Source organism: Oryza brachyantha, chromosome 12 (genome assembly GCF_000231095.2).
Source record: "Oryza brachyantha chromosome 12, ObraRS2, whole genome shotgun sequence".
Lineage (NCBI taxonomy): Eukaryota > Viridiplantae > Streptophyta > Magnoliopsida > Poales > Poaceae > Oryza > Oryza brachyantha.
In genome coordinates, this window is record NC_023174.2 from 16606317 (window position 1) to 16626449 (window position 20133).

General features: G+C 45.1%; 5 protein-coding genes across 9 annotated transcripts; 1 reads left to right on the forward strand and 4 right to left on the reverse strand.

The window, feature by feature from the left end:
- Positions 1–15: 15 nt before the first annotated feature.
- On the reverse strand, positions 16–2513 carry LOC102711395. Its single transcript, XM_006664173.3, has 6 exons — positions 2386–2513; positions 2017–2252; positions 1833–1915; positions 1457–1568; positions 559–633; positions 16–484 (listed from the first exon to the last, which is right to left on the reverse strand). Exons 1-6 carry the CDS (start codon positions 2441–2443, stop codon positions 305–307), a joined length of 744 nt encoding a protein of 247 aa, XP_006664236.1. The 5' UTR covers positions 2444–2513; the 3' UTR covers positions 16–304.
- Positions 2514–3010: 497 nt separating this feature from the next.
- Positions 3011–6427, reverse strand: LOC102711660 (ankyrin repeat and SOCS box protein 3-like). Its single transcript, XM_015843046.1, is given in 11 exon segments — positions 3011–3442; positions 3546–3625; positions 3723–3842; positions 3845–3982; positions 4117–4203; positions 4557–4696; positions 5485–5580; positions 5583–5627; positions 5744–5908; positions 6195–6261; positions 6367–6427. Coding segments are annotated over 11 exon segments (966 nt in total). The 5' UTR covers positions 6370–6427; the 3' UTR covers positions 3011–3417.
- Positions 6428–8898: 2471 nt separating this feature from the next.
- On the reverse strand, positions 8899–9560 carry LOC102711933 (neural Wiskott-Aldrich syndrome protein-like). The gene has a single exon (XM_006664174.3). It carries the CDS (start codon positions 9476–9478, stop codon positions 9134–9136), a length of 345 nt encoding a protein of 114 aa, XP_006664237.1. The 5' UTR covers positions 9479–9560; the 3' UTR covers positions 8899–9133.
- Positions 9561–13708: 4148 nt separating this feature from the next.
- Positions 13709–16287, forward strand: LOC102712215 (glycosyltransferase BC10-like). 4 transcript variants are annotated; one of them, XM_040529719.1, is made up of 4 exons: positions 13709–13899; positions 14047–14091; positions 14413–15025; positions 15438–16287. In XM_040529719.1, exons 3-4 carry the CDS (start codon positions 14417–14419, stop codon positions 16074–16076), a joined length of 1248 nt encoding a protein of 415 aa, XP_040385653.1. In that variant the 5' UTR covers positions 13709–13899; positions 14047–14091; positions 14413–14416; the 3' UTR covers positions 16077–16287. The 4 variants fall into 4 exon arrangements, with proteins under 4 accessions (XP_040385653.1, XP_040385651.1, XP_040385652.1 ...); XM_040529717.1 differs by having other exon boundaries at positions 13709–14091; positions 14416–15025; XM_040529718.1 differs by lacking the exon at positions 14047–14091.
- Positions 15171–19423, reverse strand: LOC102703923 (elongation of fatty acids protein 3-like). Of its 2 annotated transcripts, none has more exons than XM_040529722.1 (2): positions 17468–19423; positions 15171–15246 (listed from the first exon to the last, which is right to left on the reverse strand). In XM_040529722.1, exon 1 carries the CDS (start codon positions 19080–19082, stop codon positions 18207–18209), a length of 876 nt encoding a protein of 291 aa, XP_040385656.1. In that variant the 5' UTR covers positions 19083–19423; the 3' UTR covers positions 15171–15246; positions 17468–18206. The 2 variants fall into 2 exon arrangements, with proteins under 2 accessions (XP_040385656.1, XP_040385655.1); XM_040529721.1 differs by lacking the exon at positions 15171–15246 and adding an exon at positions 16758–17280.
- Between the last annotated feature and the right edge of the window lie 710 nt (positions 19424–20133).

Genomic DNA, 20133 nt, shown 5'->3' on the forward strand with positions numbered 1-20133 from the left:
AAGCTAATTTAGTGGTCCACACTCAACCAATTGAACCTTTCTTTCGTTAAAAGTGTCTGTGCTGCACCCTTTTACTGTAAAAACTCAGATCTAGATGGTACATATCAAAAACAAGAAAGATGGTGACGAGTTTTGTGTGCTTCACAGGTGTATGCAAGGCTAATTTACCCACTCTCACAAGTAACTCTCAACTCATCAGAATAATCGAAGTGAAAGGAGTTCACAAACGATCCTAATGACTCTTCTACATCATGATAACTCCAAAGTAACCAGGAAGATCAAGAGCTCATCAGTTATCAATTCATCAATCGCTCATGACCTCACTTCCATCTGAATGCTCAGAAGCATCGGTAACACCACACAAACCGTCACTCTCCCCATTGATTTCCATATCATCAACTTCAGACTCTTCATCATCGGTATCTTTATCTTCGTAAATTATCAGTGGAGAGCCCTCTTCCTCCTCGGATTCATCATCAACAATCTGGGAGATACAGAATTGAGTTATGGAGCTGTAGTGCTCAAAGTGATGGTACTTCCTTGAGGGGCAAAAATTACCTCACTGAACAGACAATCTAGTGAAGTAGACAACTGTAGTGAAGATTTGAAGGTTGATGTTCTTGCGTCAATTAGCTGAGAGAAACGCAGTCACAACAAAATAATTAATAAATATGTAATTTTTTAATAAGACGAATAATTAAGCGTGGATCTCAAAAGTAAAAACTCAAGTAAAAAAAAATAGGAGGTGGTATTATGTCTGCGCTAGCACACTAAAGCTGGCATATATTCAATAAAGTTTTGGCATTCCACAAATTCCTCAGGCTATACTGCTTAGATGCAGACAACCTGATGTACATCAATGAAGGGGGTTGTAGCTTGTAATAGGTGCATATATAGACAACCTTTCATCAAATACAAGTCATACTTGTACCATACACTGCTAACTTATATGTAATTAAACTCTTCAAGTTGCATGCATATGGCTATAACCCAATAAGCTGGAAAGAATATGCAGTCAGTAACACACATTCGAAACAAAATGACCTGTATCGCTCAATTCATGTCTGAACTGCTCGCACTGATATATTCAAGATAAGAGTTGATGCTCAACAGATTACTACCTGGTGCAAGGAGAAAATTTCACCCCATAAAACTGTCTTTCAAGCTTGCGCAATAGGTCAAGAAAACTCTCAACTTCACTTCACATGGGCAGTAAATTTCTAAATGGGTCATTAGGAAATGACATGCTAATATATCGAAAAGTTATTTGTTCCTCCCAAGGAAATGAAGCAAAAAAAAACATACTTTAAACAATTCTCCTTTCAAATGATCAGCAGCAGGTATATTACTAGAAGGAAACATATTTCACAGAAATGTAGCTAATTACTACCACTACAATGAAAAAAAACAGTGAGAAAATTGCCTGGTGAAAAAATATTGAATAAATAATACTCACTTGATATAGTGAGTTGAGCAGAAGCAGAGAAGACTCCTGAGAAACTATGCTGCTCATGTGTTTACTGAGCAAATTTTGCAGCCATGGGAGCAAACAAACCAGTACTGCCCCTCTGAAGAATGAAAAGAAAAGGGCAAAAGTAAGTGCTCTATGTCAAAATATAACCAAATAATCTTGATAGTATGCAAGCATAATCATTGTTTGAATACCCTGATATAAGTCCAGGCAAACATACATGCAAGAAAAAAAAGGAATTGAAGCTCTCGACTTTTTTCTCATCTCTACTGATGAATTACTAAGATAGGAGTATATCGTATCGTAAGCCCATCTTTGTGCTGAACTGCAAAAATGCATCTAAAGAGCTATCCTATACTACCTCGATTGCACAAGTAATACGAAGAACTTGAGAAGCTTCAGAGCGTCTGCTGGTGTAAGAAGTGATATCGAATTAACAATGACCTGCACATAAACCAAGACTTAAATGATCAGATCTGGTGACCGAATTGCATCAGGGAATAGTGGCGAAACAAAAGCACTGGCATTGCAACAAGGGAAATTACCTTGTGGTCTTTGTTGTACAAGCAGCTCAGCAAGGACGCATGGTCATCAGCCCGCAGAGCCTGCTTGAGCAAGACGTGGACCGAGTCCGCGCTGGGCGGCAGCAGCACGGGGAGTGGCGGCTCCTCGTCGGCGCCACCTGCTCTTCCGGCGCCTCCCTTGAGCGTGGCCAGCTTTTCCTCCATGGTGGGTTCATCAAGATTATACACTGGATTAGCACCGGTATCGTTGGGTGTGCCTGAACCATCGAAACCGAGCAAATGCCTCGTGTCATCGCCGACGGTTGATCAGAAAGCTCGCACTTTTCCGTGGCAGCAGCAGCTATCCTAGACAAGCAGGGGGAGTCTACTAGACACGAAGAACAGAGTTACCTGGTGGCAGGGGAGCGTCCGGAGCAGGTCGCTGACGGCGCCGGCGCGTGGGGTCCATCCTCTTTCTTCAGGCTGCAGCTGGTGCCGTCGCCGGTGGAAGCGAGAGAGCCACGGAGAGTGGAGATTGGTGGCGGTGGCGGCGGAAGGGGAGAGAGAGAGGGGAAGGAAGAAGGCCTCTCAGTTGGGCCGGAGCACGGCCCAGACCAGCCCAGCCCGATCCAGAATTTTATTTTATTTTTCTATTTTTATACTGCCTCTGTTTGCAAATAATTAATCTGTGATAGGCACTACTCATGTGCATGTTTTAATTGCTCATCTTTTGATGGAAGAAAACACCAACAGTCAAATCGTTTTTTCATATCATCAAACTTTGTTGCACGCTAAACATAACCATGAAACTTCTGTTCATCGTAGCATAATTATTTTAAAATTTTTAGAAGTCAAAAATAAAATTGTAAGAGTCAAAACTGTCAAGTAAACGCGAACGGTTTTCTCCGCAGTAGCCGGCTGTTGTCATCAAACATTTCAACGCTCACGGCAACTATTCAAGCATGGCTCATTTTCAGAGATATCAGTGGTGAATTTTGTTCTTAAAACATTTGTACCGGAAGAATTTGAGGCTGGCTTAGCTAGGAACACCAACACTAACAGTACGCAACATAACAACAGGTGCACCAAATTGCTCAACAATTATCTCAAAGGAGGAATTAATTAGTTCATTCATCATTCCAACAACATTTCTCCTCCATCTGGAGCAACTAGAAGTCATCAATTCACCGCGCATCGCACGCAAGCTGGACTGAATGTGTCATGTCATGTGTGTAAGAATCTTGTCGAAAACTACAGTAGATGTGAAAAGTTGCCATTAACATATGCTTTCTAGTTCTTCCGAACAGCCGTTGTTCTCCATTCTCCCACCATGACGATGACTTCAAGCCTAATGCAAGTGCTAGTACTGTAGTATATACACAAAATTGCAGCAGAGCAAAAAAGGGCTTTGGGTCTCTCTGTCACTGACTTGCAGACAAGGCATTACTTCTTCAGGTCCAACGCCTCCCTGGGAACACAAAACACTCCATTAGAACATCCAACACAATGATATCGAAGTTCAGCTCGATCGATGTATAAATAGCAGTAGAGTAAAAGTGAGAATCTCTTACCAGAACAAATTATACATCTCATCGTTTTCAGGGTCCAACTCCAAACCACGAGCGAACGACCCACAAGCTTTCTCGTAGTCCTAAATGGAAGACAAATTAAGCACATGATCAGCCAAATGAGATGGCAGTTAATTAGCAACGGAAGTGGAACGATGCATTGGAAACTTTATTTTGCACCTTCAAAAGCACTCGAGCTTCTCCTAGCCGATGGTAGGCTTCAGACCAATTTGGGTGATGCTTTCTGCATCTCTTTACATCATCCAAAGCCTTTTCTTTGTCGCCCATGCGAAGCCAGCAAAGACAACAGATCGAAGGCTCACCACGTCAGGACAATTTGGGTTTGCTCCAGCCTCCAACAACAACTTTATAGCTTCGGTTAAGCCACTCTCTGCAGCTAACGCCAGGGGGTTATTTGTAGCATTTACATCAGCTCCAGCCTAAAAACGATTATGTAAAAGATAAAATGGTTATATTTCCTTCATATAAATAGATGATTATAGCATAAATAGTCTGATATAATCAGTCAATTAGCATTTCCTGTTGCAGTGGTCAAAAAGAGAGAATTTTGTACCTGGATCAATAGCTTCACACAAGGTAAGGAAGTAGCGAATAACGCCGCAGCTAGAGGTGTTGCTTGAGAAGGCACAGCCTTGTTGGGCTGGAAAAACAAAAAAGGAAACTAATGATCATACGTTCTTTTTTTTGAAAATGGATTAAACCAGCCTCTGCATCTAAAAATAATGCGCACAGCCATACTATCATACATAAAAGTTCCTAGAGAAAGAGATAGTTTAGGAATGTTGTGTGTGTTCCTTCCTTTGTTCCTAGTGATTATTCAGTAGCTGTTGATGTGTGGATCACGGCTCACCAGGACATGGGCTAGCACAGTGCCCACACATTAATAAGCATCAGAACCTTAGAGTACAAGATGGAACAGTGGGAGAAAACATAAGGCCCCATTGGTACTGTTGAGAATTAACACATAAGAATATAACTGTATAAGCATCGTACATCTGCATGGTGCTCCAACAAAACTTTCACACTACTTTCATATCCCTTGCCAGCAGCAAAATGCAGGGGTGTCCCACGATCTGATTTGCCATCAACATGAGCTCCTCTAGAAAGCAGCAATTTCAATATTTCAGTCCTCCCTGAACAATCACATGAAAAAACGAAGGTAATGACGATGTATGAGAAAAATAATCTCAGAGGCGTTTGAGCAGCCAGATCAAAAGGCAATTTGACAATTAACTGTTTAACCGAAGAATGCACAAAAAAAAACAAACTAGTCCTGAATAACGCACGAAAGAGCAGTTCATTCTTGCAGGAACAAGCTTCAATGACTAGAACAAAGAAAAAAATGCAACTTTGACACAGAAGCCGGTTTAATCCATTATCTAAAATAATCCTGGCAGAACTAGAAGATTCACAAGTTGATAAATAAAGTCAATGTGTAGAAACAGTCCAGCAGTAATGCCAAGATGCAAGAAGTAGAGGGAATTCTATGTGACAGATATATTTAACATTTCATTAGGATTTATTAGTAGGCATAGACATGAACATAAAAAGTGCATAGTATCAAGGTTAATATCACTTATAGCAACACCAGAAGGACAAATAGCAAAGAATGACAGTTGCATAGGCCTTTTTAGTTGTGCATTTGGTAGATGCTAATACTATTGCCTGCATTTCTTTGCACATTAATTTTTTTTAAGTCTTCTCATCATGACAGACTACTGATGTATCTTAACAGGGGACTAGAAGAAGATAAGGCATTGGCCTAATACTACTAAATCCAAGGACAAATGATATTTCACTGAACAGCTTTGGGTTGAAGCAGTATTCTGAATGACACACAGTGTACCGAGTAGTAAAACGAAAAAAAAAAACTAGCAATTAATATGAGCATTGTTCTCCCTCTGTTATATAGTACTAGTACCTTTCTTTGCAGCTGAATGAAGAGCAGTGATGTTTCCTTGAATTCCTCCACTCTCGTGATGGATATCAGCACCATGATCAATAAGATACCTCACAGCGGCAAGTCCCCACCGGCCACGGCACGCTCCAGGGGCGTCTTCCTACCTAACGTGGCGACGAAACCAAACAACGATGAGTCACACGTTCAGCAGAAGCAGTCCACCGCGAAGACGAAGAGGACAAGGAAAGGAAGGAGCAGAGGATCGATCGAAGGGGTTTGCCTGGAGTATCGTCCGCTTTGTTGACGTCCATGTTGGCCACGTCGAGCAAGTAGCGGTAGACGGGCAGCTCGTGGGCGGCGTGCAGCGCGTTCATGCCGTGGAAGGTCGTGCTCGCCACGGCGGCCGCGATCCCCACCCCGTCGTCGTCCAGCGTCGCGGCGACCTCTGCAGCCAAGAAAGCAAACCGGTGAGTGGGGGAACAATTCCGAACAAAGGCACAGGAGAAATCCGGAGTATTCGTTCCATGAGCGCGGAATCAAAGCAAAGATCGATGTTTTCCGAATCAAGAAGCCGAATCGGCAGGAACGGATCAGCGAGACGCGCGGGGCAGCCAAAACAAATTAGAAGGGAAAAAAAAACATTTTTTTCCCGCATGTAGCGCACAAGTGTACAAGGGCGCGGCGGCGAGGAGAGAAGAGAAGAGAAGAGAAGCGTAGTGAGTAGTACGCACCCTTGATGCGGCGGAGGTTGCCGTCGTGGGCGGCGAGGAGGAGGCAGGCTTCCGGCGGCCAGCTGTCCTTATCCGCGGATGCATGCATGCAAATGAATTAATTATTATGGATGAAAGCGAGGCGGATTAAGGGAGGAAAAGTAGGGTAGGATAGGGTAGCTAGCAGCAGCACCATCGCCGAGATGCTGCTCGAGGAGGTCGGGCAGCGACATGACGTCCATTGCTGTGGATGAGAAGAGAACTAGAGAAGGGAAGGGAAAGGCGGAGGCGGAGCAATCCAAGAAGAAGAAGAGCTTCTCTTCTCTCTGTGCCTCCTGCAACCTGCAATTACTGACAGTGCAGGGTGCAAGAGCAATGGGAGGTCGACGCGCGTCTCCGCCGCTCTGACATGTCAGACTCTCCCTTTCTTTTTCTTCTCCATGGCGCCATCTCTTCTTCCTTTTCCTTCTTCTTGGTTCTTGGCTTCCTCGTGTCTATTATAGAGTGGATAGTAGACAGTGGTACGCCAGTAATTCAAATGTTTTGATGATGCTCCTTCTCAGCGGAGAACTTGACACCAATGTCCAACACTGAAATCAACAGCTTTAGCATTACTACTGCTCGTTAACCAGCTAAGTGTCATTTAAATTGCATTTATACTTAAATTTACCATAGCATATATTAATATTCAATAAATACTAACTTATAAATAACTTCTTTGTTTCATATTAGAAGTCACTTTGGATTATGTATAAGTCAAGCGCATTCTCAAGTTTATAAAAAATATAGCAATATTTTTAATACAAGATAAATATATAATAAAGTTACATATTTGACTTAAGATAAATGTAAAATAACTTGCAATACGAAATGGAGAAAGTTACTCACTCCCTGAAAACGAGAGTGCTGGTGATATGTGTTGAATATGCTACCAACTCCCTGTTTTATTAATGAAAAATGACTGGGAAGCCCACACGTCGATCACTCTCACTGACTCTAATTTTTATGTGAAGAAAAAACACCGTGAAACTAATATCAACATACGCCAGTAAAAAATATACAATAGTTAAGAGATAATATAATAATAATAATAATTGTAATAACATGTTAGCGTTACTCTTTTTAATAAAAGCATTTTGTAACACGTGCAATATGCTAAGTAGTTTGAATCATAGTTTAGCTTGTACTCATCAAATTGATTCGAGCCATGGGGTTTGACCTTTTTGTTCAGGCCTAGTTTTCATCCCAAAAGACCCTTGCATGTCTTCAAAAAAGAACTATAACATTTTCAAATTTAATTTTTACAACTCTTTAATAACCATGTCTGGCTCTACAAAATTGTGCTGTGGACGGAGGAAGTGGTAACGTGGAGTTTCGTTTTCTCTTCTCAAGTGCCAAATACTCAATTAATTATACACTAGGTGTATCAAAAAAAAAAGAGAGAAACCTTAAAAAAAGTTTTTAGTCCTAAACTCCTAATAGAGTTAAAAATAAAAAAAAAATTGGAGATGCGGGGGATCGAACCCCGTGCCTCTCGCATGCAAAGCGAACGCTCTATCATTTGAGCTACATCCCGTATGGCGATAAAAAAAGCGATTTTAGGGTTTAACAACCTGCACAAAGCAAGAGTTATAATTATTTGACTATTGATTGTTTTAAATTTGAAAATAGATTATTATGATTTTTAGATCAACTTTCTAGAATTTTTCTAAAAAAATAAAACGCATTCTCTAGTGGCTCCGTGTGTTCTTAGCATATAATTAATTCAGTATTTATTATTCTAAACTTAAATAGATCAAATATTTTTAAAGCAACTTTCTGTAGAATTTTGAAATAACCTGTTGTTTAATAGTTTGAAAAGTGCACATAAAAACAAAGATAAATATGGTAAGAGAAAACTATAATTAAAATAATGGTAAAATCAGCTTTAAAATTAAAATTTTAATTTATAAACCGAAATAGAAGGGAAAGAAGAGAGCCCATACGACGTCAGAAGTGACACGTCTAACTGCATTGGAAGGAAAATTGAGACGCGTGATTTGAAGCGTAGGAACGGCGAGGACCTGACGGTCATGGCACGCCGACCCAGTTTAGGTTTAGGCTGCTACTATTAAACGAAGAGAATGAACGAACCAACAGCTTTCTACTGTCGTATAATCTGACATGGACCAACAACGAACTTTGACCACGCGTTTGGTTGGTCAGAAAACAAGAAACAGTCACAGAGTTGCGTTGAATTCAGAATTCAACCAAGGGATCAACAACCAATGCAACGGCCGGCCAACATATTTGACTCCTCCAGCGTCATCCTTCCTTGCTCCTCACGTCCCAATCTTCTGTCTGTATTTATAAGTTAAAATCTAAATTTTCATCTAAAATATAGGGTTGATTTTAGGGTTTTTTTTATTAAATTATATTTTCCAGACTCAGTTTTTAGTTAACTATAGTAAATAAAAACTTTACTGTCGTTCGTTTGGCAATCGCCCATGAGTAATACTTTTTTCAGTTAACTAGCTTCGGCTTCAGAGAGAGCGCAGCGTACGCCATGAAATTGTATTGTTCATCCCCTTCCCATCTTGCAATCAGCACGCGCAAGAAACGATGTGAACCATGCAGCAGATACATTATTGAATTGGACTGTTGGGTGAAGATAAGCAAAAACAAGACACGATGAACATTCCCTCCTGTTCATTGGTTGTTACAGAGGAATATAATATGGTATCTGTTTGTTCATCACAAGCACGTGTTCGTTGATTTGAACTCTAATATCAGTCTTCTTCCTTTACAAGAGTTATTATTACACTTACAGAGAGAGAGAGAGAGAGAGCAGAAACTAGTAATATATGTATGTACTTCTGGCTGTATCATTCCCAACTAATCAAACTAAACTGAATTTCTGAAGGAAAAAAGGATTGATTTTTCCTTGCGCCGGCGACATGGCTAGGGCCTAGGGCGTCTTCTCATATGAGGGCGCCATGGGCGGCGTCGAGCGGCTCGGCCATGGGCATGGGGAAGCCGCACCACGGCGCGTAGAGCTGCGCCTCCTCGGCACCGGGGCGCAAGGGCAGTGGCTGCATCGGCGCGACGGACACGGACTGGGCCTGCCGGGGCGGCGGGGGCGCCGGGGCGCCGGTGAGCCTCTGGACGAGCTCCCTGAACTCCCTCGGCTCGACGCGGTACACCTTGGGCGGCGGCGGCGGCCCTGACGACGGAGCCCCGCGCCAAGGCTTGGACGGCGGCTTCTGCACCGCCCTGAGCGCCGCCTCGTGCGGCGGGGCCGAGCGTCCGGCGTGGTGCAGGTCCATTGATTTTGATTGGTTGGTTGTAGTAGAGGCGGCAGAAGCAGGAGTCAGTCAAGAAGAAATGCAGTGGGAGGAGGAGCAGAGGAGGAGGAGAGGAGATATATGCAATGCAATGCAATGCAATGGAAGCGCGTGCGTGGTGGGGTTCCATTCTAGAAGTAGAGAAGGGGGAGGAGAGGTGGCGGGAGAGGAGGAGATGGCGGCTGACACGTGGAGTGGAGGCGGCCGGTCAATGGTGGCCGGCAACCTGCTAGGTACGGCCATGGCCATCTTCCATCCACGCACGGCACGGCACGGCAACCCATCTCCATCCCCATCCCCATCCCCATCTTCTCAGAGATCTCCCCTTGGCCTTGGAGACACCGATGCATAGCAAGTGATGAGGCAGCCGCCCACATGGGCCTCGCTCTTACCGACCAACAATGCCTCACTTTGCCCTTTGATGGCTGGCTACCTATGCTTGCTTGCCTTATCTCATCATTCTACATACGATCTAAAAAAAAATTATTAAAAGGGCTGAATAAAAGAGAACTCTTTTCGGTTCTTTCTTCTTTTCAGTAATACTAAAAAATTTATTGCTATATCTTCAACGACGTATGTCGAGTAGAGAAGCTAAAGTCCCCCTAGCCTCTTGCGGTAGATCTGTCCCTGATACCTGCCATGTACATAAAAAGAGCATCGGAACCTATAAAACATACTCATAGGATGATTTTTGGCTTAATTCTTAAAATTGAAACCTCTTTGGGACACTTTTCAAGATGCTCTAACCGGTCCATATGTAGGCTGCTTTTGAATATGCTACCATAACTAATGCATAGTTTCCAAATTGAATCCTCATGCACTGTGTATCTTGCTATTCTACACTCGTCTTGTATACGTGCTCTTACTTATAATTAGGAGCGGTAAGTAGCTCTTCATTTTGATATACAAAATTTAAGAACTAGGTCTAAAAAATATGAGTTCAAATTTAACAAATTTTGTTTAGCTAAAGATTATATAAGGACTAAATAGATTTATAAAAGAACTCATAAACCTTGACCCATTACCACCGTTGCGTAGGGTCATGACATGAAAATGGAAGCAGACTTTAGTTTCCTACATGCATTAGAATCATCGTCAATTCGTCATATACCGATATATATATATATATATATATGCAATTTCTTCATCTCGGTATTGTTTTCTGACATCCTACGAACCGTACTAAATGACAATTGTCTACTGTTAGCTTTGTCTGAATAACAACCATATGTTGAGTACCTGAGCACGGCCAATCAATGATTATAGTAGTTAATTAACACGTGCGGCTAGTTATACAAAACTGGAATTTTTTGGCATGCCACTATTTTTCTCTGTACGTTCTTCCTACAACACCGTTCGTCTCAACTCTTCAGACCTTTGGAGTACCAATTAATTCTTCAGAACTATATCTGAACAATAGACACGGCAAATTCTCCTTTTTCAGCTTCATTCCCCCTTTTTTGGCTGCCTTTTTGTTTTCTCCAAAACAATATTCTCATTTTCTTAACCTTGATTCCCTTGCGCCTTGTAATTATTCTTGATGTGTAGTTTATTATCTCCAGATTCCTGATTTAATATAATCTAACATCTCCCTTAAGATGTACAAAGTTCTTGATATCTCCCAGTAGATGAAAGGTTGTGTTGTTTGACCCATATTTTTTTAGTTTTCTCATCGATTGTTTGTGCGTATATGTATAAGTTTATCATCTTTATCTTTTTAGATTAATTTTTAATTTTACATTACTTAATTCATTAAAATATAATTAAATGGCTATAAAAATAATAATAATAAGTTTTCTATCACAGCGGAAGAGATTAAGAGATTATGAGTCATCGCTCGGTCTCTATCTCCCTCCAGTGACCGTGTAATCTATTTTACTCCCTCCGTCCCAAAATAAGCTAATTTTTCATTTTTTACCTATAATCTTTTGACTCTTTGTTTTATTCAAATTTTTTTTAGATTGATATTTTTGTTTTTATTAGATGATAAATCATGAATAGTACTTTACGTGTGACTAATTTTTTTTCTAATTTCCTAAAAATTTTCAAATAAGACGGATGGTCAAACACTAGACACAGTAACCGAAGAATTGATTTTTTTTGGACAGAGGGAGTAGTATAGTCTACGGTTGGTGGGGCCCACCAAACAGAAACTGATAACTGAAAGTGAAAGCATAGTATTCTTGCCGATACCACCCCCAGCTCCCGTTCATTTACATACAATTCAATTTCTCTTTTATTTTATTTTATTTTCTTTTCTTTTACGACTATATATCGTTTTGGATTGTGAGCTAAAAGTAGCGGTTGACACACTTAGCTATGTGACATGTTTGTGACACTTTCTTTTCCTCCTTTGGGCGAATCAGAAGAAGAGCTTTGTGAACTCATAGCTCTTTGGTGTGCAGTTAAAAAAAAATAGTCGAGCATTATCTGTACTACTACTTGATAGTAAAAAACATCATACGCTACTGACTAAATGATGTTGTGTTACTCTGGAAAAAAAACTATCCAACACACACAACATGTACATGATAGCTCATGTTAACTAAAGAAGTGGTTCTATTTTTGTTAGCCAAATCTTAGATAAATTGGCTAAAATATGATACGAACTTAGTCAAATTAAGTATGTCAAGCAATCAATCACTTATTCCCCTGCATGACTTGACATGGAATCGGTTGATGATTGAAATAACTGAGGAAACCATTGTGAGGGCCAACATTCATTCCCCTGCAATAGATGATATATACACATAAATGTTGCTCTTTAGCTGCATTAGCCCCAATTGGTCACTGCATCAAATTATTTGCTACAGCTCGATGCCACACAATTAGTCCTAATTTTTTTTGCTGTAGTCGTATGCTAAATGAATGTACCCATCCAACCCATTGCAATTTTCAGTGTGCACATTTTGGACGATTCAACATATACAAAAATATATATAAAAAAAATCTATGACTTATCTTTATTTCAGGATTTAGCCATAGCAAAACCAAAAAAAATACAGGAGCTCAAAAATGACGTAAACAAAGTTTAGCATATAATTACCATTCTTGCAAATCAGAGGTTAGATCCACCTTCTCGGCTGGAGGAGGACAAGCATCAGTACCATATCCATTCTTTGTAGCCAACCAAGCTCCCGGAGCAGAAGATCTTGTTGCTGCACTGCAGCAAACCATCCCGGCGGACAGGAACCAGCACCACCTTGCATTGGCGTTGGGAGAAACCAAGTACGAGCTTGCCGTCGATGACGATGGAGGCACATGCGACCAACCACTGGGTCCAGACATGGATGGGATGGCCTGCAGCGACGGCGGCGCAATTTCTCGCTTCGAGTGACGCGACATCGGAAGGATCGATGAAAACTAGGGTTTTGGTGGGGATTGATTTGGGGATTTCTGGGACTGATTTGGTGGATGATTTGTTTATTGCATTTTTTTTGCTGTGTTGGGCACTTGATTTTGGCGCGAATAAAAGAGATTTTACACTCCACAAAAAGATCCCGCGCGCTCAATGGGGAATTCCCTTCCCGCGGCGCGAAGGTGGCGACCCGTGGTGGGGATTGAAGCGTTGCACACGGGATCACATAATAAATGATGGGCCCCACAAAACAGGTGAATAATCGCTCGTATTGACTTTCAGGTGGGTGATAACTTTTTTTTCTATGCTATCGCTTGACTTTTGTATGGTAGCCGGTCCAACTCTTTCTACCCTTTTCTCTTTCCTCCAGCTAGACTTATGCTGATGTGGATTTTTCTACAGCTAACCTATAGCCTACTAGTATACCTGCTCTAAGGGAATCTACCTATACTTGTTTGACTCGTCGACATGTAGGACTTAGTTTGTTAGAATAGAAGGTTGTCACGGCTATGGCTGTCCAAACATAAGCCAAATTTGCTTAACCTTAACCGTGGAAGGTAAGTAAAAAACTCTGAGAAAATTTATGCACATTAAACCTGAATGACTTGACATGGAATGATTATACAGGTCAAGAACCAAATTTGTAGCCAAAAACACTTTTCCCTACCTCACCAAGAAAGCGACGCTCGTGAAGAAGAAGAACAAAAAGGAAAGAAAGCGAAATTTATAATAGTCCCTAAAAGCATAACCCAAAAGGAATGTAGTGGAATTTCCTAATGTCGTGAGGGGGACGCTGAAAAATGAAAGTAACGGAAGGGGGGGGGGGGGGGGGGGGAAGGCAACAACAATTCAACCATGGCCGTGGCCGTGCTGAAAAGCCAAACCCCCTTCTCCTTCCTCTGCTTCTTCCATCTTTTTCCAGCGTTTCGATCGAGAGCGGAGGAGGATCATCTCCTCATCACAACTCGATCGATCGATCTGCTGCTGCTATTTCTTCTTCGTCTTCGTCTTCGTCTCCTCTGCTGCTGCTGCTTCGTGATCAAAGGTCGTTCACTCATCAGCTCTGCTTTTGCTTGGTTTCTATATATCCGCTTCGTTCATTGTATTGATTCTTCTTGTTTCTTTCCATTTTCATGCCGATTTGCTTCGCTGTTTCGCCTCATCTTTATGCGTTTCTTCTCTCCCGGTGAAGGAATCTGGATTCGTGGTTCTTCCTCTTCTCCGTGTTTTTTTACTAGTAAGTACTACAGATTAAAAAAAAATTGTTGCCCATACATCACGTAATTACGGCTGGCTGGCTTGCCTCTCTGTATATTGCGCTCCCGATTTCTTTCAAAAAGGAAGGTTAAAAAAAAAAAGCTCTGCTTCGATTTCACCGATGGCAGAAACCGCTCTTGCTTGGACGTAACCGCTCCTCCGATCGACATATACGTTTAAAAATTCTTCCTTTTTTTTTTTTGGATTGGATTGGATTAACAGATAAGCCAAAGAATAATACTTACTCCGATGCTAAAATTTTCATATTTTTCTTTTTTCTGGTTGGATTTCTTGTGGACAGCAGCATGCAAGGTGGAGGAGGAGGAGCAGCGATGGTGGTGACAGTAAACGGCAATGGCAAGGACAGCAGCTTCCCTAGCCACGCGAGGGCGCAGTCAAGAACCCTCCCCCTCAGGCTCCTCAAGCCGCTACTCCTCTTCGCCGTGCTCGCCATCGCCTTCCTCGCCGCCGCCCTCCTCCTCCTCGGCGGCGGCGGCGCCTCCTCCTCTTACTACGGGCTGCCGAGGCTGACCGTGCCCGACGTCCTCTCGGCGGCGGCGCGGCAGCGGTGCGCGAAGCAGCAGCAGGAGGAGGAGGAGGGCCTCCGCGTGGCGGCGACGCTGGAGCGGTGGACGCGGCCGGCGGCGGCGAGCGCGTGGCACAACATGTCCGACGAGGAGCTGCTCTGGGCGGCGTCGATGGAGCCGCGGGTGCGCCGGTACCCGTACCGGCGGGTGCCCAAGGTGGCGTTCATGTTCCTGACGCGCGGCCCGCTGCCATTGGCGCCGCTCTGGGAGAGGTTCTTCAACGGCAGCAGCCGGGAGCTCTTCTCCGTCTACGTCCACTCCACGCCGGGATACCAACCGGATTTCCCGCCCGCCTCCGTCTTCTACCGCCGCCAGGTGCCCAGCAAGGTAAATTTTAATCCTTTCTCAACTCTCACGTCAAATTTGATTACTCCCCATTTGAAATTCGGGAGGAATTCTTCCTTCTCAATTCTGTTCCGACGATTTCGAACTGTCTCCTGTTAATCGATTCTGTTCAAAAAAATATTGGGTTGATTTGGTGTCCGGATCATGAAGAATGTTCAGCTCCCGTGGCTGCATGGCAAGTGCAGCGTGCCACGAATGCAAACCTGAAAATGACATGGCGTCAAAGTCTCCCGTGATATACTGATAACGATCAAAATAATGAATATTCAAATACGTGTGAAGGCTACAACTAGAAACAAAATCGAATCGATCCCTCTCGTTTTCTCATCCAAATCGTCAGCAGCATCTTCGAAATAACAATTCGAAAAACAAAATGATAATGGAAAGGATGCAGGTGGCGCAATGGGGGCAGACGAACATGTTCGACGCGGAGCGGCGGCTGCTGGCGAACGCGCTGCTGGACGGCGGCAACGAGCGCTTCGTGCTCGTCTCCGAGTCGTGCGTGCCGCTGCACGGCTTCCCGGCGGTGTACCGGTACCTCACCAGCTCCCGCCACAGCTTCGTCGGCGCCTTCGTCGACCCGGGCCCGCACGGGCGCGGCCGCTACAGGCCGGGGCTGGCGCCGGAGGTGTCGCCGGAGCAGTGGCGCAAGGGCGCGCAGTGGTTCGAGGTGGGGCGCGACCTCGCCGTGTTCGTCGTCAGCGACGAGCGGTACTACCCCAAGTTCCGGGAGCTGTGCCGGCCGCCGTGCTACATCGACGAGCACTACCTTCCGACGGTGCTGTCCATCGAGGCGGCCGGGCGGATCGCCAACCGGAGCGTGACGTGGGTGGACTGGTCCCGCGGCGGCGCGCACCCGGCGACGTTCGGCGGCGCCGACGTCGGCGAGGCGTTCTTCAGGAAGGTGGCGGCGGAGCAGAGGTGCCTGTACAACGGCCAGCCGTCGGAGGTGTGCTTCCTCTTCGCCAGGAAGTTCGCGCCCAGCGCGCTCCAGCCGCTGCTCGCGCTCCCGCCAACGCTGCTCGGCTACTAGCAGCATCAATTTTTCTACAGAAAAAAAAAATACGAGTATACCTACCTGGCTCTGGCAGCTACGTATAAATATACGTACTGTACTTCTCACACTCTCAATCAAATACCTAGGCATACATGCATGATGTATATGTATAACTCACCTACAGAATTTTGTAGGCAGTAACATTCTTTACACTCCATCCATAATCCATTGCTGCAAATCCCCATTTTCTGATCAGGCTGCAATCTGAATATTATCACACGTTGTGCACGCCTGCGGCTGCAGTTACCACCACAGATACGTAGTGCAATTTGATGTGTGGTCAACCGACATCGCCGGCGTGTGAGCTGCGACCAGCCGGACAGCCATCCACACTTGGCCTCGTCCCAGTTCCGTCGCCGTTGCCGCGTGCCGGCAACGACAGGTAGACAGACAGGTTGGTCTCAACAGAAACACCCACTAACAAAAAACGAAGGTCCTAATGTCCAAACAAGCAGCCACTTAATTTGCTACTGTTCTTGAATTTTTTTTCGAACGCGCAAAAGCGCAAAAGATTTGCACTCTAGGCTAGATAGGTCATAGGTGGGGACCTGGAACAGAAACGCCGGCCGGGCCCGATGAACAACTAGCTAGAGAGGGAATTAGAGAAGTACTAGCGACAACTAGCTACTGTTCTTGAATCAAGATGCATATGTAAAGCAGTATTACTCCAATGGTACTGCTGCTTGCGAAATCACCATACAATACTGTGAGGTAGGAGTAGTACTAAAGTCCCCACAAACTGAAACTGACAGGAGGAGATCAAAGAATTGGAATGCAACCAAGAACCAACCAATAATGCAAGCATACTAACATAGTAGCGATTAAGACACCTTGCTCATCTGGTTGCTGCAGCTCACTCATGGTTTTTAATCAATGAAGCAACAGTTGGGGAGTGATCGAGCCCCAGTTCCTACAGTGCTCAGGGAGGCAGATGCCAAGCAGATGAACAGGTTGCAGGACATGGAGTTGCATTGCAACCTAGCCTGCATTTGATGATGGATGGCTCCCGTTTTGTGCGCTGCAGAGTGCAGAGGCTGCAACCTGATGATCTGCTCCCCTCTGCTGAGCCACACATGTAAACATGCTGCCCTGCTTGTAGCCCACATATATGCTCATCGGTTGCCACGCCACGCTCTCCCTTGTGCAAATGCCACGCGACAAAGCGAGCAGTGAATTGCTCCTGGATGGATTCGTTATCTCATTGATTAGCAGGAGTGCAGTGTGGCACTAGTTCTAAATTCTAGTGGCAGCATGCATGTCATGTGACTCTATTGAGTAGTTGATGCAGGTGAAAAGCTTGGCAGGATCCTTGGTCACTGGAGCTTAATTTGATTAGACTGAAACCGAGGCAGGCACAGATTCCTCACCTCAACTCTGTTAATGTTTATTTTTCCTTTCTGTTTATCCCTGAGAGAGTTGTCATGTAGCTCAACGTTTAGATGAATTCTTCACCCTGTAGCAAGAGCATCAGTTGGAATATCAACCTTGGGGGATGAGATTGAAGAAACCCGGCGAAAAAGATGAGATTGAAGAAGAGATCGATACATCCTTTTCTGTTCTGCCTTCACCTGTAACTGATCAAGACAAGGCAGGTGTCTTGCTTAGAAATTCAGGAGTTGTTCAGAAAGATGAATGTATACCAATGTACAGATTTTGCCGGATCATGACACGGATAAGTCAATTCAAGTTTGTTCATCGGTATTATATATCAACAAAATCGCTGGACTGGAATATTTTAATCAGCTTGTCTATCATACGCCGGATCAAACTGAAATTGTCCTAGCAGTTGAGTTGCCCATAAAGACCAGGTTTTTCACAACCACAAACGCGTGCAGGTGGAGAAATCGCCTCATATCATGACACAGAAGCAACAAGATTTGCAAAACTTGTTTTTTTTTTATCGACATGAACACAATTACAACATACTAAAGCTAAACAGGCAGGGATTGGATCATCGAATTGCTCCTACACCAATCCCCTCTTGCTGTTGATTATCTCCTTTCGTATTACGTTAATCTCTTCCCCGTTTGGACGCCACACCTATGTACAATCAAGAAAGGAGGGAAGGAAGGAAGGAACATGTTACAAGATGGTGGCGCGCGGCCGTCATAGGTCCTTGCGGGCGGCGGTGGTTCCGCCGTCGTCGTCGCAGACGCCGCGCTTGCCGTAGCAATGCAAGAAGACCCAGAGCAGCGCGGCGTTGAGGAGGGTGTTGAAGACCCAGGCGCCGATGCCGCTGCAGCCGCCGCCGGCGACGCCGCCGAAGTGCATCCACACGACGCCGACGTGGCAGAGGAGGTTGCACCCGAGCAGCGCGCACTGGCAGGCGAGGGCGACGGGGGCGCCCCGGGCGGCGCGCGCGGCGGGGAGGCCGGCGCCGACCCAGAAGCGGAAGCCGAAGGCGACGGCGTGCGCGAGCGTGGAGGCGAGGATGGCGAGCACCTGGAACGACTGCGAGAACTCGAGCCAGAGGAACGCCATGGCGATGGAGGCCGCGTGCGCGAACACCCTCGCCGCGGCGCCCCGGCGCCGCTGCAGCACGGCGAAGAGCCCCCGCGCAGCGTGGAGGTAGCGGGAGAGGTAGTAGGCATACGACCAGAAGAAGACGCGGCCGGAGGAGCGCGTCCCCGGCGGGAAGCAAAGAAGCCACCGGAAGGGCGTGGTGCGGCTGCGGCCGCGCCACGACCACCGCGTGTCCCGTATCTCGGCGAGCGCGGAGAGCAGCGTGCCGGCGAAGATGACCGCGGAGACCGCCGCCATCAGGAGCGCGTGCGCGGCCGGCACGGGCCCCAGCGTGAGCGGCCTCCGGCGGCGCAGCGCGGCGGCGAGGATGGCATCGAGGGCGAGGCAGAGCGCGACGTAGGATGCGAGGAAGCCGAGCAGGAAGGCCCAGGTGGAGAACCACAGCCCCGTGGGGCTCCACCGGAAGGAGACGATTGCCGGGTGCTCGGCGAGCCAGTATGCCGCGGCGGCGGCTGCCATGGTCGTCGGGTGGTTGTCTCCTCTCCGGCCGGCGCGTCGTCGGGTGGATGCCAAGGGATTCCTCCGTATATATAGCCGGCGTTTTCTTCCTCGAGTTTATTAGCTTCTCAATTTCTCATTTGTCGGTCAGCTCTTCTCTTCCAGATTTGTTTGTTTTCTAGATGGCCATTGCATTTTTTATATACAAAAAGGAGAGATTTTGACACGAGACTAAAAGCTCTCCCTTTCTTTTTTTTCAAAATCGCCAGGAGGAGACCGGCTAAAATTAGGCTCACTGTTTTGGGTTCTAGAGGCACGATTCGCATGCTTGTGTTTGTTTGGCTGCAAGGACCAATCACACACGTAGGCTTGTGCTCATGCTATCAGACACAAATCGTGCTTCTCCAGATCAAACACTCGCAGCTCTAGATTTCGTCGAAATTCGATCGTTTACTTCAGATTCTGGAAGTACGTATGCCTCAAAGGTTCAAAAGCAAGAAATTTTAGTTTTTTATTAGTTAGGAAAGGTAGAGCAGTTAGGATTGCAACTGAAGATTGCACCTACGAGGAGGAGGGTGTCGATGAGGTCGGCAGTCGGCACCGTTTCTTTGATTTGATTTGATTTGATTATTATCTGGTGTGTCCTCGGTTTAACAAGCACACACACTAACTTAATTTAATCCTCACCCTAACCATTGCATGATTGCATCATTTGCTTTGTCTTTTCATAGATTTGCTCCTGTGATCTGTGGGTGCTTACAAAATAGCTCAGGTACCCTCACAGGACAGGACGGATATGTAGGTCAGCCATGGCTTGATTAAGTAGAGGATTATGTGGTTAATCTGGCTCCAAGGAACTAGCAGGTATGAAACTCATTAATAATATTGTCAAAGCATGATGTTGGAATACATGCATCATCAGAACCGACCTAGAGCCTGAAAGGAAAAGGACACAAGACATCTCACATCTGGCCTTCAACAGGTGATGGCTGCCTTTGCTGATCATTTCTGATTTGTCTCTCTTCTCCTTCTCCTTCTGGTTCTCCGCCTTCTCTCGTCAGAGTTGAGAGCA